A 25,938-nucleotide genomic window follows, 5' to 3' on the forward strand; every position below is an offset into this window, starting at 1 on the left:
TTGTTGCTTTAGATTGTATACAATGAAATAAAGTCTATGGATTTGTTCTGTGAGTAGAGAGAGAGAAGAGAGTTGCATGCGTACCTTGTGTGACAAAAAGTGACCTTGGACCCATAAAGCTGACATTGATTTGACTAGAAAAAAAATACAAAATATATACTAACACAATACATCTAGATGGGCCATGCATCTGCAGGAATCTTAGCAGAAATGGATGCTCTCAGATGTATCGGCACGAGACGGAATCGCGCAAAATGACTTTCCCCAGCCACCCTATCTACAGCCAACATGTGCCAAATAGTGCTTTCCGCGAGGAGCTTTGCTCGCTTGCAGTTGACGCCTATGTGCCTCAAATAGACAGGTTGCGCTCGAAGCGGTGTGCGAACGGCTGAACCAGTAATGTGCCAACCTAAGCCTATGAAGGGGTTATTTTGGGTTTATGAATTCTTCTTTGCTTTTTATTGTTATCTGCCTTTTGTAAATAAAAGAAATTAGGAATACAAAAAAATGAATGTGTACTTGGAAAATATTCACCACGGATTAAAAATATATTAAATGTATTAAAAAGTGTTCAACACTTATTTAAAAAAGGATCAAGATAATCAATGTATTAGAAATAACGCTTTGTTTTACCGTATCGTTTAAGCCAATTTTTGCGGGGCCTGGTATACGGGATCTGTTAGAGATGCTCTAACAGTGGAGACATCATTAGTTTGGCATTGTGCTTAAGCTTTACAGCCATGCCGCCATGCTTTACAGAAGCCATGACTCGATACGCACTGACAAGATGATAGGATTAACAATTGTTATGCAGAGCATGCGAACGTACGGAGCCGGAGAGAAAATGCAGCCCCATAATGCTGGTCGAAGCAGTCACAGCCACCAACCTTCCAGGTAGTGTCCTCCTTGCGCGTTGCTTCCCACTGCTGTCGTCTCCATTTGCTGCTACTGCTCTGCCGGATCTGCCAATGGAGACGGTGGAAGACCCCACCCTGGAGCCTGCGATTGGGTGGCTTGCCGACACCATCCTTGCAAATCTTCCAGCCGGCGGCAAGCTGGACTGGTGGATCCACCAAGCTGGCCTTGGCAACGAAACCATGAAGCTCAAGGCCGAGGTCGAGGCAGTGGAGATGGTGGTTTCTACTGTGCAGGGGAGGGCGGCCGGAAACAAGCCGCTGACCCGATCTCTTGCTCGTCTCAAGGAGCTGCTCTACGACGCCGACGATGTGGTCGACGAGCTCGACGGCTACAGGCTCAAGCAGGAGCTCGAGCCAGGTAATTTTACTACTGCGGTTTAGATCCAAGTATCTGCTTAGTTGTTACTAATTGGCAGTTCCAATTTATTTTCCCTGGAGCACGACGACTATGCTAAATGTCTGCTTCACTTTCTCTTCTGCCTTAGAGACACTGCTCCAAACGGATGGACATGCTGGAGCGCAGCAAGTTGAGAGATCTAGAGAAAATGATGATGATGTACAGAGCAGCGGTAATAGCAGGTTACAATCCAAGGAATGGAATCACTTCGAAATCACAGAGTTTGAACAAAACGGAGGGCGTGCCAGAGTAGGACGATCAATTGTGTCTGTCATTCAATCATCACGCATTGTACAACATATATAGCGCTAGAGTAGTTACAGGAGAGCCCGAAGGATGTGGCACGCAGGCCTGGGCGAGATCTATGATCCTATATACTAGGAATACAAGTACATACAGTTACACAGGTACAATACAAGTTAACACCCCCCCTCAGCCGGAACTCCATGGGGAAGGATGTTGAGGCTGGTTCTGAATTCGTGGAAGACCTGTGATGGAAGCCCCTTGGTGAAGAGATCTGCGAACTGCGAGCTGGATGGTACGTGGAGAACACGAATGTCGCCGAGGGCCACTCGGTCACGCACAAAATGTAGATCAATCTCGATGTGTTTCGTGCGCTGGTGTTGGATAGGATTGGATGCAATGTAGGAGGCCGAGACGTTGTCACAATAGACAATGGTGGCACGGGTCGGTGGGCGACGAAGCTCATGCAAGAGTTGGCGCAACCAACATGCCTCAGCAACACAGTTTGCGACGCCACGATACTCGGCCTCAGCGCTCGAACGAGAGACAGTGGCTTGCCGTTTGGATGACCAAGAGAGCAAGTTGTGGCCGAGAAAAACACAGAAGCCCGACGTGGACTTGCGTGTGTCCGGGCACCCGGCCCAAACGGCATCGATGTAGGCCACAAGATCGAGAGGAGAGGACTTGTACAGCTGCAAGCCAAAGTGGGTGGTGCCACGAAGATACTGTAGAATGCGTTTGACAAGTTGCATGTGAGAATCACGAGGTGCATGCATGAATAAGCACACTTGTTGAACCGCATAGGAGAGGTCCAGGCGAGTAAGAGTGAGGTATTGTAGGGCACCGGCTAAGCTACGGTATAGAGTGGGATTGTCGAGGAGGCAGCCATCATGAGCGGAGAGTTTTGATTGTGTATCAATGGGAGTGGATACGGGCTTGCAATTGAGCATCTTGGCACGTTCGAGAACTTCAAGGGCATACTGTTGTTGGCAAAGAAACAAGCCATGTGTGTTGGGTGTGACGTTGATGCCAAGGAAGTGATGAAGCTCTCCAAGGTCGGTCATGGAAAACTCACGTTTGATAGAGGAAATGACGTGATGGAGAGCACGGGGAGTGCTTGCGGTGAGTATGATGTCATCAACGTACACAAGTAGGTATGCGATGGAGTCATCACGTTGCAAGATAAAGAGAGAGGTGTCGCTCTTGGACGCATGGAAACCAAGGGACAACAGGAAGGAGCGGAAGCGATGGAACCAAGTGCGTGGTGCCTGCTTCAAGCCATAGAGGGACTTACGAAGGAGGCACACATGGTCCGGCCGAGAGGAATCCACGAACCCAGCTGGTTGAGCACAGTACACCGTCTCCTTGAGGTCGCCGTGGAGGAAAGCATTCTTGACGTCGAGCTGGTGAATGGGCCAAGAGCTGGAGGTGGCGATGTTGAGCACAACGCGAATGGTAGCCGGCTTGACAACCGGACTAAATGTCTCGTCGTAGTCGACACCCTCCTTCTGAGTGAACCCTCGAACCACCCAATGTGCCTTGTACCGAGCCAAAGTGCCATCGGTGTTGAACTTGTGGCGAAAAATCCACTTGCCAGTCACCACGTTAACACTTGCAGGTTTAGGAACCAACGACCAAGTAGAATTCTCAATTAAAGCATCGTATTCAGCTAGCATTGCACGTTGCCAATTGGCATCTTTGAGCGCAGAACGGTACGTGGGGGGAATGGGAGATATAGTGGTGGTGGGTGTATGGGCGAGAAAGAGACGTTTGGGTTGGCAGAAACCCGATTTGGACCTGGTGTGCATTTTATGTGCGTTGTGTGTGGGTTTTACTGGTTTTGCATGAGCTGGGAGACGTGGCTGCACGGGAGTGGAGGGCGCGGAAGGAGAGGTGGATTGCGTGGGGCCAGGAGCAGGACTGACAGGCGATGGATCCGAGGCGGATCCGGGCGCAGGGGAATCTGGCGCACGATCCGAGGCGTGGGGCGCGGGCGACCGGGTGGGCGCGAGGGCCGAGGATGCGCGTGGGGGCGTCGGTAGTGGGAAGGTGGGTGCGGGGGACCGTTGGGTGGCAGAGGTGGGGCCGCTCGTGGGGGAGGGGGTGATCTGGCGCGACGGGAGTGGCATGCATGGGATTGTCCCATCGAGCGGATCGGGCGGGTCCCGGTACGAGGAATCAGGCGGGCAGGGAGGTGAATCTGGCACAGATCGCAGAGTGTATTGCATGGGATTTTCTGTGGAGAGGCTCGATGTGGGGGATGGTGGGGAAGGTACGTACGGGAAAACGTTCTCGTCGAAAATAACATGACGAGAAACGATCACGCGGCGCTGGTTAAGATCATAAAGCCTATAACCCTTATGCTCAAGGGGATAGCCTAGGAAAATGCATCGAGTGGAGCGGGGGGAGAGCTTATGGGGAGCGGTGGCGTAGAGATTGGGGTAGCATAGACACCCAAAGACGCGCAAGTGATCGTATGTGGGATGAATGCCGTGGAGCATGTAGTAAGGAGTGTAATCGTAGATGGCACGGGAGGGTCGTCTGTTAAGGAGATAAGTGGCCGTGTGAAGTGCTTCAGCCCAAAAAGGAGGTGTAAGGTTGGCTTGGACAAGAAGGGTACGTATGATGTCGTTAGTGGTGCGAAGAAGGCGTTCTGCCTTGCCATTTTGGGTGATGTATGAGGACAAGAGAAGCGGTAGGCAATGCCATTCGCGGAGAAGAAAGCACGGAGGGTGGAGTTGATGAACTCACCGCCGTTGTCGCATTGTAATGCCTTGATGATCACGTTGTATTGAGTGCGAACAAACGAAAATAAACGTTGTAGAGTGAGTGAGGTATCCGACTTGTGGCGAAGTGGAAAGGACCAGGAGAAGTGAGTATAATCATCAAGAACAATTAAGTAATATTTATAACCAGAAAAGCTTACAACCGGGCTTGTCCATAAATCACAATGAACTAACTCAAAGGGTGCATAGGTGCGACTAAGGGATGAAGAAAAGGAAAGGTGCGGCTGTCTACCTAATTGGCAAGTACTACATGGGATATGCGCAAGCTTATTACATGAGGGAAGAAAATCATGGGCTGCTAAAGAGGAGGTGACTTGAGGGCTTGGGTGGCCGAGGCGCCGGTGCCAAACGTCGGCGGTGGAGGTGGTGGCGGAGAGAGCAGCGCGCCATGGCTTGTTATTGCCGGAGAATGGGTAGAGATCACTGGAGCTAGCGGAGATCATGATGACCCTCCTAGTTCGAAGATCCTTCACAACAAAGCCATAGGGGGGAAATTCAATAGAGCACAAGTTATCTTTGGTGAATTGGCGAACTGAAATAAGACTAGTTACGACGTGAGGAGAAAAGAGAACGTCCCGAAGATTAAAATTGTGAGGGGGAAGGGTAACGGAGCCGGTGGCTTGAATGGGAAGATGAGTACCATGGCCAACAACAATGCTAGTGAAACGAGACTATAAAGAAGGATTCGAGAGGTTGAGATTACCAGGGTTGCCGGTGACGTGGGAGGAGGCGCCGCTGTCGAGGTACCACTCGTGTGGAGCGGAGGCACTGTGGGGAACGCCGTGTGCGTTGTACGCGGCCTGGAGCATGGCCAGGTGATCCTAGGAAGGTGGCTGGGTTGGCGTCGTGGGTGGGTAGCTGGAGATCTGCATCGGGTAGGCCTGGGCATGCGACCCGGGCCGCGGGCCGAGCACGCCGGCGGCGTTCGGAGGGACCCAGCCAGGGCATGGGTTCGGGATGGCCATCCCGTAGGGCACGAAGAACCCCATGTAGGGGTTGTACGCCATGGGTGCAGGAGCGCCGCGACCACCTGGATCGCCGCGGCCACGGCCGCGGGCAAGACCACGACCACGGCCACCGCGGTCACCGCCATCACAGGTGCCGGAGGCACGACCAGCCGGGGAGCTGGGACCCGATCAGTGGCGCGATCGGCGCGGTCACCGGAGCAAGGAGCGGGGCCGCCTGACCCGGAGGGGCCACCGCCCCAGTGACGGCGAGGATGGTGGCCGGCTCGTCGGCCACGCTCTGGGCGAGGTTCTCCTCGGCGAGCTTCAGGCGAGAGAAGACTGTCTCGAACGGTGGTAGAGGAACCGTGTCTCCGAGCACGACGCGGATGGTGTCGAGGCGTTTGTCGATGCCGTGAAGAAACTGAGTGGTGAGATCCACTTCAGTGACGGCGTGCTCGATGTCGGCCAGCCCGGCGGTGAGGAGCTTCATGCGACGAGCGTACTCGGCGACGGAGAGATCCCCCTGTTTGAGGTTGCGGTATTGGCGGTTCAGCATCATATACCGCGCTGCACGATTCGCCAGGAAATAATCGCGGATGCGGTGCCAGAGATCGTAGGTGGTGGTAGCGCCGACAACGTGGTCGACGAGGTTATCGGCGAGAGTGGAGTATATCCAGAGCACAAGATGGGCGTCGAGCTCGCGCTGGAAAGCGGTGGCATTGGCCGGGATGGGCTGCTCGATGATCTGAGCGACGCCATAGCGGATGAGAACAAGGAGGAAGAAGGACTTCCATTTGTGGTAGTTGTGCTCGTCTGGGTTAAGGAGAAATTTGATATGGTTCTGGACGCTGTCGCGGAAGATGGGATGGTTGGACGGGGCGGCGGCGAAGGAGGGCAGCGGCGCCGTGGAGGGGGAAAAGAGAGGGGAAAACTGTGATCCGAGCGAGGGGGAGGATCCGCTGTGGGTGGAGGGGATGGTGCCGAAGATGAGAGGAGGGGATGTGCCGGCGGTGGTGCCGGCGCTGGTGGAAGAGCTGGAGAGAGCTGCCGGCGAGGTGGCTGAGCTAGTGGCCGGAGAGGTGGCGGAGGAGGTGGAGTTCTCAGCCATGGAGAAGGCACCTGGAGTCTGATACCAAGTAGGACGATCAATTGTGTCTGTCATTCAATCATCACGCATTGTACAACATATATAGTGCTAGAGTAGTTACAGGAGAGCCCGAAGGATGTGGCACGCAGGCCTGGGCGAGATCTATGATCCTATATACTAGGAATACAAGTACATACAGTTACACAGGTACAATACACGTTAACAGCCAGAGCAAGATGTAAGAGCTGTCAAACAGAGGTTATGTGCGAAACCAATAAGGGGATATTAGTTTTGCGCAATCATTTCAAAAGCAAAGGTTGTCGCGAGAAACATGGAGCAAGTGACCCTTCTTCAAGGTACCTAAATTGTTTAATGCCTTGTGCCGACACATTTTATTAGTCCCTTCTTTTGTGCATCAGCTTAAGAGCGTGTTAAGGTTGTCACTGCCGATCCATGATCTATTTCTTATTTCAGCACCACTGATGCTACTATAGTTCCTATGCCTGTTGCAACTGGCAATTCGTTCAGCAGAGAAAGGATGAGAACCGGTCAGGAGTCAACACACATCACCGCAGCTAACCCAAACGGGTGGAACAAGGACGAATTTTCCGAAAGGATACAAGACATTACTTGTCAGCTGCAAGATGGATGAGAGGCTATCACAAGGCTTCTCAACATACTTGGGTCCGGTGGTGCAATTTCAAATGCCTGTCAGAGTACAATCTCAGATCCATGCCGAAGAACATCAAGTCTTGTTCAAGGGAAAGTGTATGGGAGAGATGAAGAGAAGAGATCCATCAAATCACTGATAAAAAAACACAAAGCAACTGTCGGCTTAACTGTTCCGCCTATTGTAGGCATCGGAGGAGTTGGGAAGACAGCTCTTGCTCAGCTTGTATACAATGATCCAACTGTGGAAAGCCAATTTGATCACAAGATATGGATTTGGGCGTCTAATAAATTTGATGAAATGAGACTCACAAGAGAGATGTTAGATCACGTCTCCCAAGAAACACATGATGGCATATGCAGCTTTTCCAAGCTTCAGGAGGTCTTGAAGGATCATATTAAATCAAAGAGGGTTCTAATTATTTTAGATGATCTCTGGGAAGGCATGGATGATGGCCGATGGAACAAATTGTTAGCTTCATTCAGTTATGATGGTGCAACTGGCAATATGATAATTCTGACAACAAGAAAACCGTTTGTTGCCAAAAAGAGAGGTACAACTGGACCAATTAACTTAGATGGTTTGAAAAATGCTAATTTCTGGCCAATGTTCAAAGCATGTGCATTTGGTGATGAGAATTACAAAGAGCAAGCAAGTCTAAGTGACTTAGGACAGAAAATAGCACAAAATTTGAAAGGAAACCCATTAGCAACACAAACTGTTGGGGCACTATTAAGACATCATCTTACTGTGGATCATTGGAATAACATTCTGAAGACTGAAGATTGGAAATCCCTACAGCACACTGGTGGTATTATGTCTGCCTTGAAGCTTTCCTATGATGAATTTCCCTACCCTGTAGGGCAATGCTTCTCATATTGTTCTATATTCCCCTACGGTTATGGATTTCTTGCTGAGGAGCTAGTTCGTCTTTGGATTTCACATGGATTTGTGAAGCGTGATCATTCAAGTAAGAGTTTGGAGGAGATGGGACGGTACTATCTTACTGACTTGGTGAACCGGGGCCTGTTTGAGCAGGTTGAACTTGAATGTCAAACTTTCTATGTTATTTGCAGCCTGATACATGATTTTGCAAGGCTAGTTTCAAGAACAGAGTGTGCAGCTTTGGATGGTTTGCAGTGCAATGAAATTTTGCCAACTATACACCATTTGTCCATGATAACCAATTTTGTATATCAGAGGGATGGTCAGACTGGGAATATACCTCGTAATGAGAGGTTTGAATTTTCATTGCAAAGTATAGTCGCATCAGTGAGAAAACTGAGAACATTGGTGTTAACTGGAGAATATGACTCTTTTTTCTTCAAAGCATTCCAAGATGTCTTTGAAGAAGCAAATAATCTGCGTCTGCTACAAATGTCTGCAACATCTCTTGATTTTAATTCCTCTCTGTGTAGCTTGGCAAATCCTACACATCTTCTATATCTAAAAATTCAATATGGTCATACTGAGTAGAAGGCTTTGCCTCGTGTTTTGAACAGTTCTTCCATCTTCAAGTATTGGATGTGGCTTTCTTTAATGCATTGCATACAGTTCATCTAGAGGATTGCGGAGAATGGATAATACTTCCATCTCTGGAAATGCTTTGGTTTCTTAAAAGGTTGAAGCTGAGCAACATGCAGAGAGTAAGAGAAGTATTAGTTCCGCCATTGGAGGAATTGGTTTTAGATCGAATGCCAGATTTACAGATATGTTCATGTACTTCTGTGGGGGATATGAAGTCTAGTTTATGGGTGCTGGAGATCTGGAGTTGCTTTGCACTTGAGGTGTTTGATCTGTTTCAGAAAGGTTATAACTACAAAACTGAGCTTAAGTCGCCGATGCCTAGCCTGAGGAAACTCATTGTGGTTGGTTATCCTCGTTTGCAAGTACAGACCCCTCTTCCGCCCTCAGCCACACTTTCCAAACTATTAATCACTAGTGTTTCAACAATTATGTCAATGGAGGGACTTTCCATGGAAATATTAAAGCTTTATGGATATGGACTTCCGAGTGAGATGATGGCACTCGATGACAAAATTTTGGCATTCAGTAATATTAAGGATATAACACTACAGGAATCAGCTACTTTGCCGTCTGCCACGGCGGACGGCAAAGGCATGAACGGCAGACGGCAAAAGGCTCCGGCAAATTAGGCTTCAGTAAACAGCTACTTTGCTGTCTGCTACTGATGGCAAAGTCTTTGCCGTCCGCCGCAGACGGCAAAGAGAGCGCGGCAGACGGCAAAGAAGGCGGACGGCAATAATTGCGCTGTCAGTCCGTTAAGTGGCTAACGGCAGGCCTTTGCCGTCCGCCGCTGACGGCAAACTTTCTAGTGTCTTTGCCGTCCGCCGTATGATGTCATCTACACGTCACTACATGGCAGGTTCTTTGCCGTCTGCCACCGACGGCAAAGTCTTTGCCGTCTGCCACTGTAGGCAGACTTACCAAACGGGTCAGCTCCCAGGAAGCACAGCTGGATGCCACGTGTCTTCTTTGCCGTCCTCGGCAGACGGCAAAGAGCCCATTGCCGTCGGTGGCAGACGGCAAAGAGCCTGCATATTGGCTCTTTTATCTGTTTTTTATTAAATCCAACAATTTTCATCACAAATATAGATGACATATATAGATATATTTCAAAAGGCCATTATAGAGCAAACATATAAGATATCCAACACATAACTTCATCATCCAACCATATATATTACATGCATAGTTCCATCATACATAACAAGTTCAACATAGAGGCATCCAACCATATATATTACAATAGTTTCATCCAACGATACATGCATAGTTCAACGATACAAAAGAAACAGAGAAAGGGATAAGGAGCACTCCATCTATGCAAGCTTTCGTCAAGTGAATGAACTCTGCAAAATGAAAAATAAGAAAGTTAGAACAAGAAGAGTAGAACAAGAAGAAGAGTAGAACAAGAAGAAGACTAGAACAAGAAGAGTAGAACAAGAAGAAGACTAGAACAAGAAGAGTATGTCATTTATGAGCTAACTTGCGTGAAATGGATCATATATGAGCTAACTAAGTTGAAATGGGTCGTTTATGAGCTAGCTAAGGTGAAATGGATCATTTATGAGCTAACTTAGTTGAAATGGGTCGTTTATGAGCTAACTAAGGTCAAATGGATCGTTTTTTAGGTAACTAAGGTGAAATGGATCTTTTTTAGCTAACTTAGATGAAATGGATCATTTATGAGCTAACTTAGTTGAAATGGATCGTTTTTGAGCTAACTTAGGTGAAATAGATCATTTATGAGCTAATTTAGTTGAAATGGATCTTTTTGAGCTAACTTAGGTGAAATGGATCATTTAAGAGCTAATTTAGGTGAAATGGATCGTTTTTTAGGTAACCTAGGTGAAATGGATCGTTTATGAGCTAAATTAGTTGAAATGGATCGTTTATGAGATAACCTAGGTAAGATTGGTCATTTTGGAGTTAACCTAGGTGAAATGGGTCATTTTAAAGCTAACGTAGGTAAAATGGATCATTTAGGAGCTAATCTAGGTAAAATGGGTCATTTTTGAGCTAACTTGGATGAACTGGATCATTTATAAGCTAACCTACGTAAAATGGGTCATTTTAGAGCTAACTTAGGTAAAATGGATCGTCTATAAGCTAACTAAGCTAATTATGCAATTTTTGACATAAGTAAGCTAAGTACAGATCGTTTTAGAGCTAACTTAGGTAAAATGGATGGTTTTGGAGGTCAGTAAGCTTATTAAGTCATTTTGGAGGTGAAGAAGCTAAGTCTAGGTCATTATGGTAAGCATTGGAGGAAATAAAGCTAAGTCTAGGTCTTTATGCATGTGTTAAGCAAAACACTAGATAAACTTACCAAGATGTAGGAGGTGTAGGAGCGGGGTGGCTCGTGTCGGTAGCTGGAGAAGGATCGTGCGATGCTTGTCTGGAGTTACGCTGCACCAAAGATCATTTCCAATGTCTTGTTAGCATGATGACACTCAAATGTTAAGACTAGCAAGTAATGTCCATTCAATAAAACTCACCGTGGTCCCAGGAGCAATCACTGGCATCGGCGGAGCGGTCTGACCTGTCTTCTCGCACACAGACTGCACATTTGGTTTTGACGACTCAGTCATACTAGTTAGTAATGAGACAAACACTACATGAATGTTTTGGCTAATCTGCAGAAGAAACTTACCACAAGGAGCTCGTACATGGCCCTTGCTTGCATGTCATTCCGTGCCCACGGTAGATAGAATACTTGGGTCGCCTGTTGAGCCATAATATAGACATCAGGAACATCTAAATGAGTGCTTTGGTTGATTTCAACTAGCCCTACATGTTCATGAGTCCTTCTAGTCTCCTTCGGCTGAAACCAATAACATTTGAAGACTACGACATTCGGTGGATTTTCACCATAGAACAGAAGTTCATAAATTGCTTCAACTCTCCCATAATACTCGGTACCTCCTTCGCCGATAGCAGATACACAACAATTTGTTGACTTTCGGTCGGCCATAGATAGCTCTTTGCCATAGGTACGAAAGCGATACCCGTTGATGTCGTACTTGTCAAATGAACGGACCTTATAGTCAAAACCATTAGCGACTTGTCTCAATTCGGCGTCCATAGACTCTGAATTAGCCTACAAGTTTAATATGAAAGGATTGTTGCATTATGCACAAATTAGCGAATGATATGAAATTGTCTAATAGAAATTACCGTTTGTTTGAACCAAGAGATGAAACCGGGATAGCCACCTCCTTGCTTTGCGAGAAGCTCATACTCTTCGACGGAATCCTTTTGGATCTCCGCTCCATACGAGAATATGGTGACGTATCGACTGTATGACATATCCAGGAATAAGAGTAGTTCAAAGGAAATAGAAGTTGCGAAACAATGTACCGAGAACTTACTCGATGTACGGCCGCACTTCTATCAGGTTGTTGAAGATATACAACGAAATGGTCCGCCATTCTTCGTTATCCAAAGATACTGGATGTGAAACACTAGCTGGTGCGAGATTCCCTTTGAATAGGCTGAGGTTGGATCCACCCTTTTTAGGCTCGTCAGCATTGTACCGAGGCTTCGGATTATGCAAATGACGATTTTTGGCTTCGTAGTGCGCTGTTACGAAGTTTGCCGCCTCCTCTGTGATGAATGCCTCAGCCATCGATGCTTCAATTCTACGTTTATTTTTACATTTTTCTCGAAGCGTCTTCTGCATCCTCTCAGTTGGGTAGCACCAACGATTTTGCACGGGCCCCCCCAATCTTGCCTCGGTCGGGAGATGCAAAATCAAATGCTGCATTGGATTAAAGAAGCCCGGTGGAAAGATCTTCTCTAACTTGCAGATCAACTCCGGCGCCAACTCTTCCATTTCTTCTAGCACGCCAGGCGATAGTTCTTTCGCACAAAGAACACGGAAGAAATAGCTGAGTTCTGCCAGTACTAGCCATTCATCCTCAGGGATGAAGCCACGCAACATCACCGGCATTACCCGCTCAATCCATATGTGCCAATCATGACTCTTGAGACCAAATATCTTCAGTTTATCAAGATTCGCTCCCCTCTTTAGATTCGCTGCATACCCATCGGGGAACATCAACTGCTGTTGCACCCACAAGAGAATTTCCCTCATAGCTGGCCTTCCAAGATTGAACCATGCCTTTGGCTTCGTCCAGTTCTGCTTTCCTTTCGGTTCTTTCATGTTTTGTAACGGCCTATCACATAGCGCCTCCAGATCGACTCTAGCCTTAGTATTATCCTTTGACTTCCCATCTATGCCGAACAATGTACCAAAAAGTGCCTCGGCGATATTCTTCTCAGTGTGCATCACGTCGATGTTGTGTGGGCAAAGGAGGTCTTTGAAGTAAGGCAGATCCCATAAGCATGTTTTGTGAGTCCACGTGCTTAGTATTATACCCCTTGAAGTACCCTGGACGTTGTGGATCTGGCTCGAGAGCGTTTAACTGATCCAGGGTCTGTTGGCCTGTCAATGCAGGTGGTGCAGAGTTTTTGACAACTCTACCCCTGATGAAGTTCTTCTTGTCTTTCCTGAACTTATGGCGAGGATCCAGGAACTGTCTATGCATGTCGAAGCAAGAAAACTTGCGACCGGCCTGAAGCCAACGAAACTCAAGAGCTCCCTTGCATGTGGGGCACGGGAACCTTCCATGCACACACCAGCCAACGAATAGCGCATACGCCGGCAAGTCATGCGTCGAGTACATGTACCAGACACGCATTATGAAGTTCCGTTTGCTAAAGGCGTCGTATGTCTTGAACCCATTATCCCAGGCTTCTTGCAATTCGTCCTTAAGCGGCTGCATGTACACATTCATATTTTTGCCCGGATAGTTGGGTCCTGGAATTATCAACGTCAGGAAAATGTTCTTTCTTTGCATAATCTGTCCGGGGGGGAGATTGAGTGGAAAGACAAATACGGGCCAACAACTGTATTGGGCTGCCGTCATACCAAACACACTGAACCCATCCGTGCTGATGCCGACTCGAGGATGCCTCGGATCTGCCGCTTTGTCAGCATGTAATTCATCAAACTTTTTCCACGCAACACCATCCGATGTGTGTACCATCATCAGATTCCCATCTGCATCTAGTTCGGTTCTTTTGCCTGTTTTGTGCCATGTCATCTGTCTGGCCGTCTCTTCGACCATGAAAAGACGTTGAAGTCTTGGTACGATTGGCATATACCGAAGAACACTAACGGGGATTTTGGTCTGTGTCTTCTCACCCATACCGTTGTCTACCACAATATACCTGGAAGACTTGCAAATGGGACAATAGTTCAAGTCCGCATAGTCAAGCCTAAATAAGGCACATCCTTTCTCACAGGCATGTATCTTCTCATAGGGCATCTTCAGTGCACGGAGGATTTTGTCCGACTGGTACAGGTTTGCAGGCATTACATGGCCTTTGGGTAGAAAGCGTCCAAATACTGTCATAATTGCGTCATAGCATTCTCTGCCCAAGTTGAACTGAGCCTTCAGAGCCATTACTTGTGAGATGGCATCCAACTGACAAAGCTCAGTGTGCTCGTGGAGCGGACGTTTCGAAGACTCCAACATTTCATTGAAGGCCTTTGCAGATTCCTCCATCTCCTCGTCCGAATCCCGAGCATCATCATAGCCTTGCACCATGTTTTCCATCCCGGTACCATGCTCGTCGGTGCGACGACGATCCACCTCAGCTCGGTCACGTTGGGCAGACTCACCATGAAATGTCCACACCGTATAATCGGGCGTAAAACCACTCTTCTGCAGGTGTTTGCCCATTTCAGCCTCTGTCTTCTTTTCCCAATTGCCGCACCGGAAACAGGGGCACCAGGTTTTCTTTTGGCCATTTGCAAATGCGGCTTGCACAAACCCCTTAGTTTTTGTGAACCATTCAGCGCTCCATTTGTTCTGACCAGTGTGACCGGTATACATCCAAGCACGGTCACTCATCTTGACTTTCAGAGCTACTGGACACACAACAATTATATATGTAATTCACCATGTATATATTCATCAGTTGATCTACTTTGTCAATTTTATTACGTCCATGCAACCTACACTCTAATAGGTAATGATAGGTCCTAATCCCACCCGTGTATGTGTAGATTGGGTTATTTTCCCATGCTATGCTCCGGATCCGACGCAAAATTTCGGCAGCACCTCCCCGCTGTTCTCCTGATACACGTCTCTGCAATAAACAGAGAGGATGTGTACCCGGAGAACAACAGGGGAGGCACTGACGAAATATATGCGTCGGATCCGGAGCAAAGCATATGGGAAAACGAACCCAATCTACACATACTCGGGCTGTCCATGGATAGCGTTGGACAATTCGAAAGAATCAAGGTTATAAATATGCAAATGCATGCATATTTATAACTATGACGCTTTCGAACGGGAGACACATATTGGTTACGCATACTGATGATTCAAGACACATATATAGCTAGCTATCAAGTTTCATCGGAATAGATCAAATAATTAATGGGGGAGGAGGACTTGTCATTTGTGCTCACCCACGAACGAAGGGGCAGAGCTCGTCAAACGCACGGCGAGGTCGTCGAACACCAAACCTCGCAGCGATGAAACAACTGCACATTTAAAACTACACGATCAACACAATTATATATGATGTTTTTCATAACAAAATCGAAAAATATATGACCTAACTAATAATTCACAAATATATGACCCCGTCGGCCTCTGGAAGGCCAAAGAACACCTTTTCGGGAGGTGTCGGTGGTCGGGGTGTCCTGTCGGTGTCGGGGTGCCGTGGTCGGGGTCGGGGTGCTGTTTCGGGGTCGGGGGTCGGGGTGTCGTGTCGATGTCGGGTAGTGCCGTGTCGGTGTCGGGTGTTGTTTCGGGGTCGGGGTGTGGTGTCGGGGTCAGGGTGTCGGGTCAGGCTCGGGGTCGGGGTGTCGGGTCAGGCTCGGGGGGTCGGGGTGTCGGGTCAGGCTGGGGTCGGGGTGTCGGGGTCGGGGTCGGGTCGGGGTGTCGGGGTCGGGGTCTCGGCGTCGGGGTGTCGTGTCGGGTCCGGGTCGGTTGAACTGCGTGTGGAAGAGCGATCGACGGTGTCGATGTCGGAGGTGCCGGGTCGGGGGGTCTGGTACCGTGTCGGGTCGGGGTCGGGGGGGTCTCGGTGTCGGAAGAGGTGGCACAATACCCCGGTCGGGGGTCAGGGTCGGGTCGGTGTCGGGGTCGGGGTCGTGGTCTCGGGTCGGCCGCTCGTCTGCATATGGTGTCGTGTCGGGGTGCCGGGTCGGGGTCTGAGGTACCGTGTTCGTGGTCAGTCGGGCGAGTGTCGGGGTCAGGGTCGGGGGGTGTCGGTCAGGCTTGGGGGTCGGGGGTGCGGGGTCGGGGTCGGCGGGTGTCGGGGTCGGGGTCGGGTCGGGTGTCGGGGTCGGGGTCTCGGGGTCGGGGTGTCGTGTCAGGGTGCCGGGTCGGGGTCAGGGTACCGTGTCGGGTCGGGTTTTTTTCCTTTTCTTCTTCTTCCTCTTTTTCCTTTTCTTCCTTTTTTCCTCTTCTTCTTCTTCTTCTTCTTCTTCCTCCTTCCTTTTTCCTCTTCTTCTTCTCCTCCTCTCCTCTTTTTTCTTCTTCTTCTTCCTCCTTTCCTTTTTCCTCTTCTTCTTCTCCTCCTCTCCTCTTTTTTCTTCTTCTTCTTCCTCTTCTTCTTTTTTCTTCTCCTCCTCCTCCTCTTCTTCTTCTTCTCCTCTCTTCTTTTTCTCTTTTCTTCTTTCCTAAAACTAAACTAAACCTAAACCTAAAACTAAAAAAACAGAAAAAGAAAAAAACTAAATCTAAACCTAAAACTAAACTAAAACTAAACCTATAAACCTAAAAACTAATCCTAAAACTAAAACTAAATCTAAATTAAACATAAACCTAAAACTAAAAAAACAGAAAAAAGGAAAAAAAGGAAGAAGCTCACCTGCAGGGTGGAGGAGGGGGGCGGTGCGGCCTGGGGCGGCGGAGGAGCGGGGCGGGGCGGCCTGGGGCGGCGGAGGAGGGGGGCGGGGCGGCCTGGGGCGGCGGCGCGGGCCGGCCGGGGCGGCGGGGCGCGGAGGTGCCGGCGCCCAGACGGCAGGGCGGCGGGGGCGACGGGGCGGGGGGGGCGGGGCGGGGCGGGGGCGGGGCGGGGGGCGGGGGGGCGGCGGCGGGGGGCGCTGGGGCGGCGGCGGGGCGTGGTGCGACGGGGTGGCGAGAGGTGGGAGAGAAAGAGAGAGAGAGGGGGGTGTGGGGCGCGGCCCCGTTAACGTTACGTGGGGCCTCCCTCTTTGCCGTCCGCGGCACTTTGCCGTTCGCCTTCTTGCTCTTTGCCGTCCGCTAGCGGACGGCAAAGAGGGGGTCCGTTAGGTTTTTTTTTGCAGTTCGTCAGTGGGGCCCCTCCCTCTTTGCCGTCCGCTAGCGGACGGCAAAGAACTGGCTGATGGCAAACTTGGTCTTTGCCATCAGCCAGTTCTTTGCCGTCTGCTTTTTGGAAGCTGATGGCAAAGAGCTTCTTTGCCGTCCGCTAGCGGACGACAAAGAACTGGCAGATGGCAAACTAGCTGATTCCAGTAGTGTAAAATGCATGCAGATATTGTCTTGCAAAAGTATGACATCTATTTCATTCAAAGGTTTAAGTCAGCTCATCTCTTTAAAGAGTTTGAAAATAGAGTATTGCAGAGAACTTTTCTCTTCAGATGTTGTGCCAGAGCAGACCCATGAAGACATGATAACTGCAAATGAGGTTGCTCTCCCATCTCTTGAAAGTCTTTGTATTAGAGATTGTGGAATAACAGGGAAGTTGTTATCTCTGATGCTGCAACATTCACCAGCCCTGAAGGAATTGACTTTATATGAATGCCCGTAGTTGAAACAGCTAAAGATAGGAGAGGAAGGAAAGGTTCAATCAAACTTTATCTCAGGTTCCGAGTTAAAATAGATGATTGTTTTCAGGTCCTTGACCGGATGCAGAAGCTAGGTCCACAGATGCTGGGAGATCAGTTTGATGATGAGACCACATCACGTGGCCCCGCCAGCAGACAACAAATTTGAATTTAGGCATTTACCTTGAACCCGGCCATCTGATTTGTCTTTCCAACAAGACGAGTTTCTCCTGCCTGAGCTGTCTTTTCCGCCGAGACGACTTTCTGTTCATCTCCATTCTATGTTCAGGCTTGTTGCACTGAATGTCGGTGACCTGAAGGGTAGTTCCTATAATTGTAAAACCTATTACGGTTAGTGCCTGGCTTAAGATGGCCAACTTGAACCCTATTCATCTGAGTATCTTTTGTATCATTTGTTTGCGTTGTAGTTTTGTGGAGCGTGTTTTGTTCTGAGTTCACAGTCACACAAACATATATTCGGTCGTATTTACTATTGAAGTGCTTAGGGCGTTCCTGTTTCTCCTAGAACTAGCAATTTGTTTCTCTCTTATGGGCATGAATCGCTGCGTGGGTTTTGAATTTCATGATCTCCTGGGATAGACAAGTTGAATTTTATACAGGATTATATCTATTGACAGGCAAAGAAGGACGAAAGTCAAACTAGAAGTAGTTAATGTCATGCAACACTTGCCCTGAAATGGCACAAAAGATAAACAAAATCCTCTTTCTGCTCAAAAACCTTGAGGTCAGTTGTGAGAACAGAGCAGCGTCTCCCCTGTACCCAGTCCTGTCCAAGATTGTGAGTACATGCCTCAGCTGATACATGACAAGCTATGACATGAGCCAAAGTGATCCAAGGTTAATTACTGTCTGGAAGCCAACATAAGTTAAACAGCAACAAACAGGCTATACATAGGAACTGAATACTCAACAATCCGGCAGGACATAAATATGCATAGACTCCTCGCCAACGCATATATATGAAACCTGGTTAGCTGTCACTGGATTATCGGTTCAGAAAGACTTCAAATCATCATATCACCTTCATATAATGGTTCTATTTTGACTACAGTCCGGTATCTACTCTCCATATTCAGAAAGAAATGAGACTGGATCATAACTGGCAACCAGCTTGTAATGACACCACCATTATTACACATAAAACTATATAAGTTGCATACACGTTGTCTGCCATTCCTAAGACAGTTGGATTGGAGAGGATTCACGGAGGTGTATGAATGAAGCAGCAGAAGCAGTATAAGTCGCGACTTCAAAGGCGCTTATTGTGCCGTGGAGCTGCTAATTCCTGCAGTGAGCCTTCATGCCTGATCCAGCTTCTGCAGCTTCCCCTTGGCAATGTCAAGTTGCTCTGAATAAGAATTAGAGAGGGAGGAATCGTGTCATGTTACCACCATGAAGAGCAACACATACAAAAGAAGAAAACAATCAACATCACCACTTCCAACAACAACAACAACAAAACCGATGAGCCTCGACCGTACTCTGTTGGGACGCCACGGCGGATTTGATGTCCTTGCGGAAGAAGATGTTGCAGGTCTTCTGGTACGCGGCCTGCGCGTTTTTGCAGCAAGTCAGACAGGTGGTAAGTTGTGAGCTATTACTATGCATCACACTAAATCAGCCCAATTGACCATCGCCTATATTTCACCAAATTCATGGAGAAACTTAGGGAGATACTTACCCTGGATGGAGGCAGGTTGTTGAGCTCGCCGATCGCCACTTGATGCGCTCTTACCTGAACCAAATAACACGTGCAGATTATCTATCTTTTACCATCGGCGAATGAAAAAATCCAAAGGACCGCATTACCGCAAGGCGCATAAGATGTAGAGAAACATGGGACAGATAGCCCTAATACCTCCTTCATAAGCTCCATCTTCTTCATGTCCACCTCCTTCGCCGCCGCAGCCATGTCTCGCCGGTGCCGGAGCTGGAGGTCCGGCTCCGCTTCAGGACACCTCAACCAGACGACCGCAGATGAGCAGCAGCTAGCGATGCCTAAACGAACGAAATGAATCTGGTTCATACGGAACTCTTAAATTAGCGCTGAAACCACGCCGCCGCAAAAATCGAATCTAGTGGGATTCCAAAGCCACTCCACCCCCCAGCGAACCCACGGCCGATCCAGAAGCGAGCTAGGCCCGCCCGGCTGCGGCTACAAGAAGGAAGAGGGGCGGAGATGGAAAGGGTTCTAGAGAGGGAGAGGAAGACCTGACGACTGGCGTCCGGCGGAGACGGGAGGGCGGAGGACGACGGCGGCGCGGTGACCGGGGAAACAAGGGATGGGACCAAAGAGACCGTGAGAGCGGAGGACGACGGTGCGTGTCGCCGCTGATTAACGGCCCATATACTCCCAAACTTGACCAGATGGCCCGGCCTGGCCTAAACGTGTTGGGGAACGTAGTAATTTCAAAAAAAAAATTCCTACGCACACGCAAGATCATGGTGATGCATAGCAACGAGAGGAGAGAGCATGATCTACGTACCCTTGTAGATCGACAACGGAAGCGTTATGTCAATGCGGTTGATGTAGTCGTACGTTTTCACGGCCCGACCGATCAAGCACCGAAACTACGGCACCTCCAAGTTTTAGCACACGTTCAGCTCGATGACGATCCCCGGACTCCGATCCAGCAAAGTGTCGGGGAAGAGTTCCATCAGCACGATGGCGTGGTGACGATCTTGATGTACTACTATCGCAAGGCTTCGCCTAAGCACCGCTACAATATTATCGAGGACTATGGTGGCAGGGGGCGCCGCACACGGCTAAGAATATGATCACGTGGATCAACTTGTGTCTCTCTGGGGTGCCCCTGCCTCCGTATATAAAGGCTCAAGGGGGGGTGTGGCCGGCCTAGGAGAGGCGTGCCAGGAGGAGTCCTACTCCCTCTGGGAGTAGGATTGCCCCCCCCCCAATCCTAGTTCGAATAGGATTCGCGGAGGGGGGAAAAGAGAGAGGGGGGCCGGCCCCCTCTCCTTGTCCTATTCGGACCAAGGGAGGGGAGGGGCGCGCGGCCCATCTTGGGCTGCTCCTTCTCTTTTCCACTAAGGCCCACTTAGGCCCATATAGCTCCCGGGGGGTTCCGGTAACCTCCCGGTACTCCGGAAAAATCCCGATTTCACCCGGAACACTTCCGATATCCAAACATAGGCTTCCAATATATCAATCTTTATGTCTCGACCATTTCAAGACTCCTCGTCATGTCCGTGATCACATCCGGGACTCTGAACAACCTTCGGTACATCAAAATGCATAAACTCATAATATAACTGTCATCGTAACCTTAAGCGTGCGGACCCTACGGGTTCGAGAACAATGTAGACATGACCGAGACACGTCTCCGGTCAATAACCAATAGCGGAACCTGGATGCTCATATTGGCTCCTACATATTCTACGAAGATCTTTATCGGTCAGACCGCATAACAACATACGTTGTTCCCTTTGTCATCGGTATGTTACTTGCCCGAGATTCGATCGTCGGTATCCCATACCTAGTTCAATCTCGTTACCGGCAAGTCTCTTTACTCGTTCTGTAATACATCATCCCGCAACTAACTCATTAGTTGCAATGCTTGCAAGGCTTAAGTGATGTGCATTACCGAGAGGGCCCAGAGATACCTCTCCGACGATCGGAGTGACAAATCCTAATCTCGAAATACGTCAACCCAACATGTACCTTTGGAGACACCTGTAGAGCTCCTTTATAATCACCCAGTTACGTTGTGACGTTTGGTAGCACACAAAGTGTTCCTCCGGCAAACGGGTGTTGCATAATCTCATAGTCATATGAACATGTATAAGTCATGAAGAAAGCAATAGCAACATACTAAATGATCGGGTGCTAAGCTAATGGAATGGGTCATGTCAATCAGATCATTCAACTAATGATGTGATCCCGTTAATCAAATAACAACTCTTTGTCCATGCTTAGGAAACATAACCATCTTTGATTAACGAGCTAGTCAAGTAGAGGCATACTAGTGACACTCTGTTTGTCTATGTATTCACACACATGTATTATGTTTCCGGTTAATACAATTTTAGCATGAATAATAAACATTTATCATGATATAAGGAAATAAATAATAACTTTATTAGAAATAAATAATAACTTTATTATTGCCTCTAGGGCATATTTCCTTCAGTCTCCCACTTGCACTAGAGTCAATAATCTAGTTCACATCGATGTGATTTAACATCAATAGTTCACATCTTTATGTGATTAGTTCACATCTCCATGTGACTAACACCCAAAGGGTTTACTAGAGTCAATAATCTAGTTCACATCGCTATGTGATTAACACCCAAAGAGTGATCATGTTTTGCTTGTGAGAGAGTTTAGTCAACGGGTCTGCACATTCAGATCCGTATGTATTTTGCAAATTTCTATGTCAACAATGCTCTGCACGGAGCTACTCTAGCTAATTGCTCCCACTTTCAATATGTCTCCAGATTGAGACTTAGAGTCATCTGGATCAGTGTCAAAATTGCATCGACGTAACCCTTTTACGACGAACCTTTTTGTCACCTCCATAATCGAGAAACATATCCTTATTCACTAAGGATAATTTTGACCGCTGTCCAGTGATCTACTCTAGATCACTATTGTACTCCCTTGCCAAAATCAGTGTAGGGTATACAATAGATCTGGTACACAGCATGGCATACTTTTAACCTATGGCCTGAGGCATAGGGAATGACTTTCATTCTCTTTCTATCTTCTGCCGTGGTCGGGCTTTGAGTCTTACTCAATTTCACACCTTGCAACACAGGCAAGAACTCTTTCTTTGACTGTTCCATTTTGAACTACTTCAAAATCTTGTCAAGGTATGTACTCATTGAAAAAACTTATCAAGCGTCTTGATCTATCTCTAAGATGTACTTGTCAATTATGTAAGCAGTTCACTGAGGTCTTTCTTTGAAAACTCTTTCAAACACTCCTTTATGCTTTGCAGAATAATTCTACATTATTTCCGATCAACAATATGTCATTCACATATACTTATCAGAAAATGTTGTAGTGCTCCCACTCACTTTCTTGTAAATACAGGCTTCACCGCAAGTCTGTATAAAACTATATGCTTTGATCAACTTATCAAAGCGTATATTCCAACTCCGAGATGCTTGCACCAGTCCATAGATGGATCGCTGGAGCTTGCATATTTTGTTAGCACCTTTAGGATTGACAAAACCTTCTGGTTGCATCATATACAACTCTTCTTTAATAAATCCATTAAGGAATGCAGTTTTGTTTATCCATTTGCCAGATTTCATAAAATGCGGCAATTGCTAACATGATTCGGACAGACTTAAGCATAGATACGAGTGAGAAACTCTCATCGTAGTCAACACCTTGAACTTGTCGAAAACCTTTTGCGACAATTCTAGCTTTGTAGATAGTAACACTACTATCAGCGTCCGTCTTCCTCTTGAAGATCCATTTATTCAATGGCTTGCCGATCATCGGGCAAGTCACCAAAGTCCATACTTTGTTCTCATACATGGATCTTCTCAGATTTCATGGCCTCAAGCCATTTTCGGAATCTGGGCTCATCATCGCTTCCTCATAGTTCGTAGGTTCGTCATGGTCAAGTAACATGACCTCCAGAATAGGATTACCGTACCACTCTGGTGCGGATCTCACTCTGGTTTACCTACGAGGTTCGGTAGTAACTTGATCTGAAGTTACATGATCATCATCATTAGCTTCCTCACTAATTGGTGTAGGTCACAGGAACAGATTTCTGTGATGAACTACTTTCCAATAAGGAGAAGGTACAATTACCTTATCAAGTTTTCTACTTTCCTCCCACTCACTTCTTTCGAGAGAAACTCCTTCTCTAGAAAGGATCCATTCTTAGCAACGAATGTCTTGCCTTCGGATCTGTGATAGAAGGTGTACCCAACTCTCCTTTGGTATCCTATGAAGACATATTTCTCGATTTGGGTTTGAGCTTATCAGATGAAACTTTTTCACACTAATCATCGCAAACCCAAAGACTTCTAAGAACGACAGCCTTAGGTTTCTTGCCAAACCATAGTTCATAAGTGTCGTCTCAACGGATTTAGATGGTGCCCTATTTAACGTGAATGCAGCTGTCTCTAATGCATAACCCCAAACGATAGTGGTAGAGGTATCGGTAAGAGACATCATAGATCGCACTATATCTAATAAAGTACGGTTATGACGTTCGGACACACCATTACACTATGGTGTTCCAGGTGGCGTGAGTAGTGAAACTATTTCACATTGTTTTAATTGAAGGCCAAACTCGTAACTCAAATATTTTACCTCTGCGATCATATCGTAGAAACTTTTATTTTCTTGTCACGATGATTTTCCACTTCACTCTGAAATTCTTTGAACTGTTCAAATGTTTCAGACTTATGTTTCATCAAGTAGATATCCCCATATCTGCTCAAATCATCTGTGAAGGTCAGAAAATAATGATACCTGCTGCAAGCCTTAATATTCATCGGACCACATACATCAGTATGTATGATTTCCAACAAATCTGTTGCTTGCTTCATTGTTCCGGAGAACGGCGTTTTAGTCATCTTGCCCATAAGGCATGGTTCGCAAGCATCAAGTGATTCATAATCAAGTGATTCCAAAAGCCCATCAGCATGGAGTTTCTTCATGCGCTTTACACCAATATGACCTAAACGGCAGTGCCACAAATAAGTTGCACTATCATTATTAACTTTGCATCTTTTGGTTTCAATATTATGAATATGTGTATCACTACGATCGAGATCCAACAACTATTTTCATTGGGTGTATAACCATAAGTTTTATTCATGTAAACAGAACAACAATTTATTCTCTTAACTTAAATGAATAACCGTATTACAATAAACATGATCAAATCATATTCATGCTCAACGCAAACACCAAATAACACTTATTTAGGTTCAACACTAATCCCGAAAGTATAGGGAGTGTGCGATGATGATCATATCAATCTTGGAACCACTTCCAACACACAATCAATCTTGGAACCACTTCCAACACACATCGTCACTTCACCCTTAACTAGTCTCTGTTTATTCTGCAACTCCCATTTCGAGTTACTAATCTTAGCAACTAAACTAGTATCAAATACTGAGGGGTTGCTATAAACACTAGTAAAGTACACATCAATAACATGTATATCAAATATACTTATGTTCACTTTGCGATCCTTCTTATCTGCCAATTACTTGGGGCAGTTCCGCTTCCAGTGACCAATCCCTTTGCAGTAGAAACACTTAGTCTCAGGCTTAGGACCATACTTGGGCTTATTCACTTGAGCAGCAACTTGCTTGCTGTTCTTCTTGAAGTTCCCTTCTTCCCTCTGCCCTTTTCTTGAAACTAGTGGTCTTGTCTACCATCAACACTTGATGTTTTTCTTGATTTCTACCTTCGTCAATTTCCGCATTACGAAGAGGTTGGGAATCATTTTCGTTATCCCTTGCATATCATAGTTCATCACGAAGTTCTACTAACTTGGTGGTGGTGACTAGAGAATTCTGTCAATCACTATCTTATCTGGAAGATTAACTCCCACTTGATTCAAGCGATTGTAGTACCCAGACAATCTGAGCACATGCTCACTAGTTGAGCGATTCTCCTCTCCATCTTTTAGCTATAGGACTTGTTGGAGACTTCATATCTCTCAACTCGGGTATTTTCTTGAAATATTAACTTCAACTCCTGGAACATCTCATATGGTCCATGACGTTCAAAACATTTTTGAAGTCCCGATTCTAAGACGTTAAGCATGGTGCACTAAACTATCAAGTAGTCATCATATTGAGCTAGCCAAACGTTCATAACGTCTGCATCTACTCCTGCAATAGGTCTGTCACCTAGCGGTGCATCAAGGACATAATTCTTCTGTGCAGCAATGAGGATAAATCCTCAAGTTACGGACCCAGTCCGTGTAATTGCTACCATCATCTTTCTATTGGGAAACGTAGCAGAAATTCAAATATTTTCTACGCATCACCAAGATCAATCTATGGAGTAATCTAGCAACGAGGGGAAGGAGAGTGCATCTACATACCCTTGTAGATCGCTAAGCGGAAGCGTTCAAGTGAACGGGGTTGATGGAGTCGTACTCGTCGTGATCCAAATCACCGATGATCCTAGTGCCGAACGAACGGCACCTCCGTGTTCAACACACGTACAGCCCGGTGACGTCTCCTACGCCTTGATCTAGCAAGGGGAGAAGGAGAGGTTGGGGAAGACTCCATCCAGTAGTAGCACGACGGCGTGGTGGTGGTGGAGGAGCGTGGTACTCCAGCAGGGCTTCGCCAAGCACCGCAAGAGACGAGGAGGGAGAGGGGTAGGGCTGCGCCAAGAAGGAGATGTTCTCGTGTGTATGGCAGCCCAAAACCCCACTATATATAGGGGAAAGGGAGGGGCTGCGCCCCCACCTAGGTTTCCACCCCTAGGGGTGGTGGCCATCCCTAGATCCCATCTAGGGGGACGGCCAAGGGGGGAGAGGGGGGCGCACCAC

The 25,938-nt window shown here is 47.3% G+C and overlaps 1 protein-coding gene and 1 pseudogene across 1 annotated transcript; one reads left to right on the forward strand and one right to left on the reverse strand.

Moving 5' to 3' along the window:
* Positions 1 to 845: 845 nt before the first annotated feature.
* Positions 846 to 17,394, forward strand: LOC125546698 (annotated as a pseudogene).
* A 1,335-nt stretch (positions 17,395 to 18,729) lies between these two features.
* Positions 18,730 to 19,364, reverse strand: LOC125546699. Its single transcript, XM_048710862.1, has 4 exons — positions 19,290 to 19,364; positions 19,113 to 19,166; positions 18,913 to 18,982; positions 18,730 to 18,779 (listed from the first exon to the last, which is right to left on the reverse strand). The coding sequence occupies exons 1-4, from the start codon at positions 19,341 to 19,343 to the stop codon at positions 18,730 to 18,732; spliced, it is 228 nt and encodes a 75-aa protein (XP_048566819.1). The 5' UTR covers positions 19,344 to 19,364.
* Positions 19,365 to 25,938: the final 6,574 nt, after the last annotated feature.

This window comes from Triticum urartu, chromosome 3, assembly GCF_003073215.2.
Source record: "Triticum urartu cultivar G1812 chromosome 3, Tu2.1, whole genome shotgun sequence".
Lineage (NCBI taxonomy): Eukaryota > Viridiplantae > Streptophyta > Magnoliopsida > Poales > Poaceae > Triticum > Triticum urartu.

Coding starts and splice junctions, on each gene's coding strand:
- LOC125546699 (XM_048710862.1), bottom strand. CDS start 19,343: ATGGCTGCGGCGGCGAAGGAGGTGGACATGAAGAAGATGGAGCTTATG. Junction 18,983..19,112: donor ACAACCTGCCTCCATCCAGG/GTAAGTATCTCC, acceptor AAAAACGCGCAG/GCCGCGTACCAGAAGACCTG. Junction 18,780..18,912: donor CGCCGTGGCGTCCCAACAGA/GTACGGTCGAGG, acceptor ATTCTTATTCAG/AGCAACTTGACATTGCCAAG.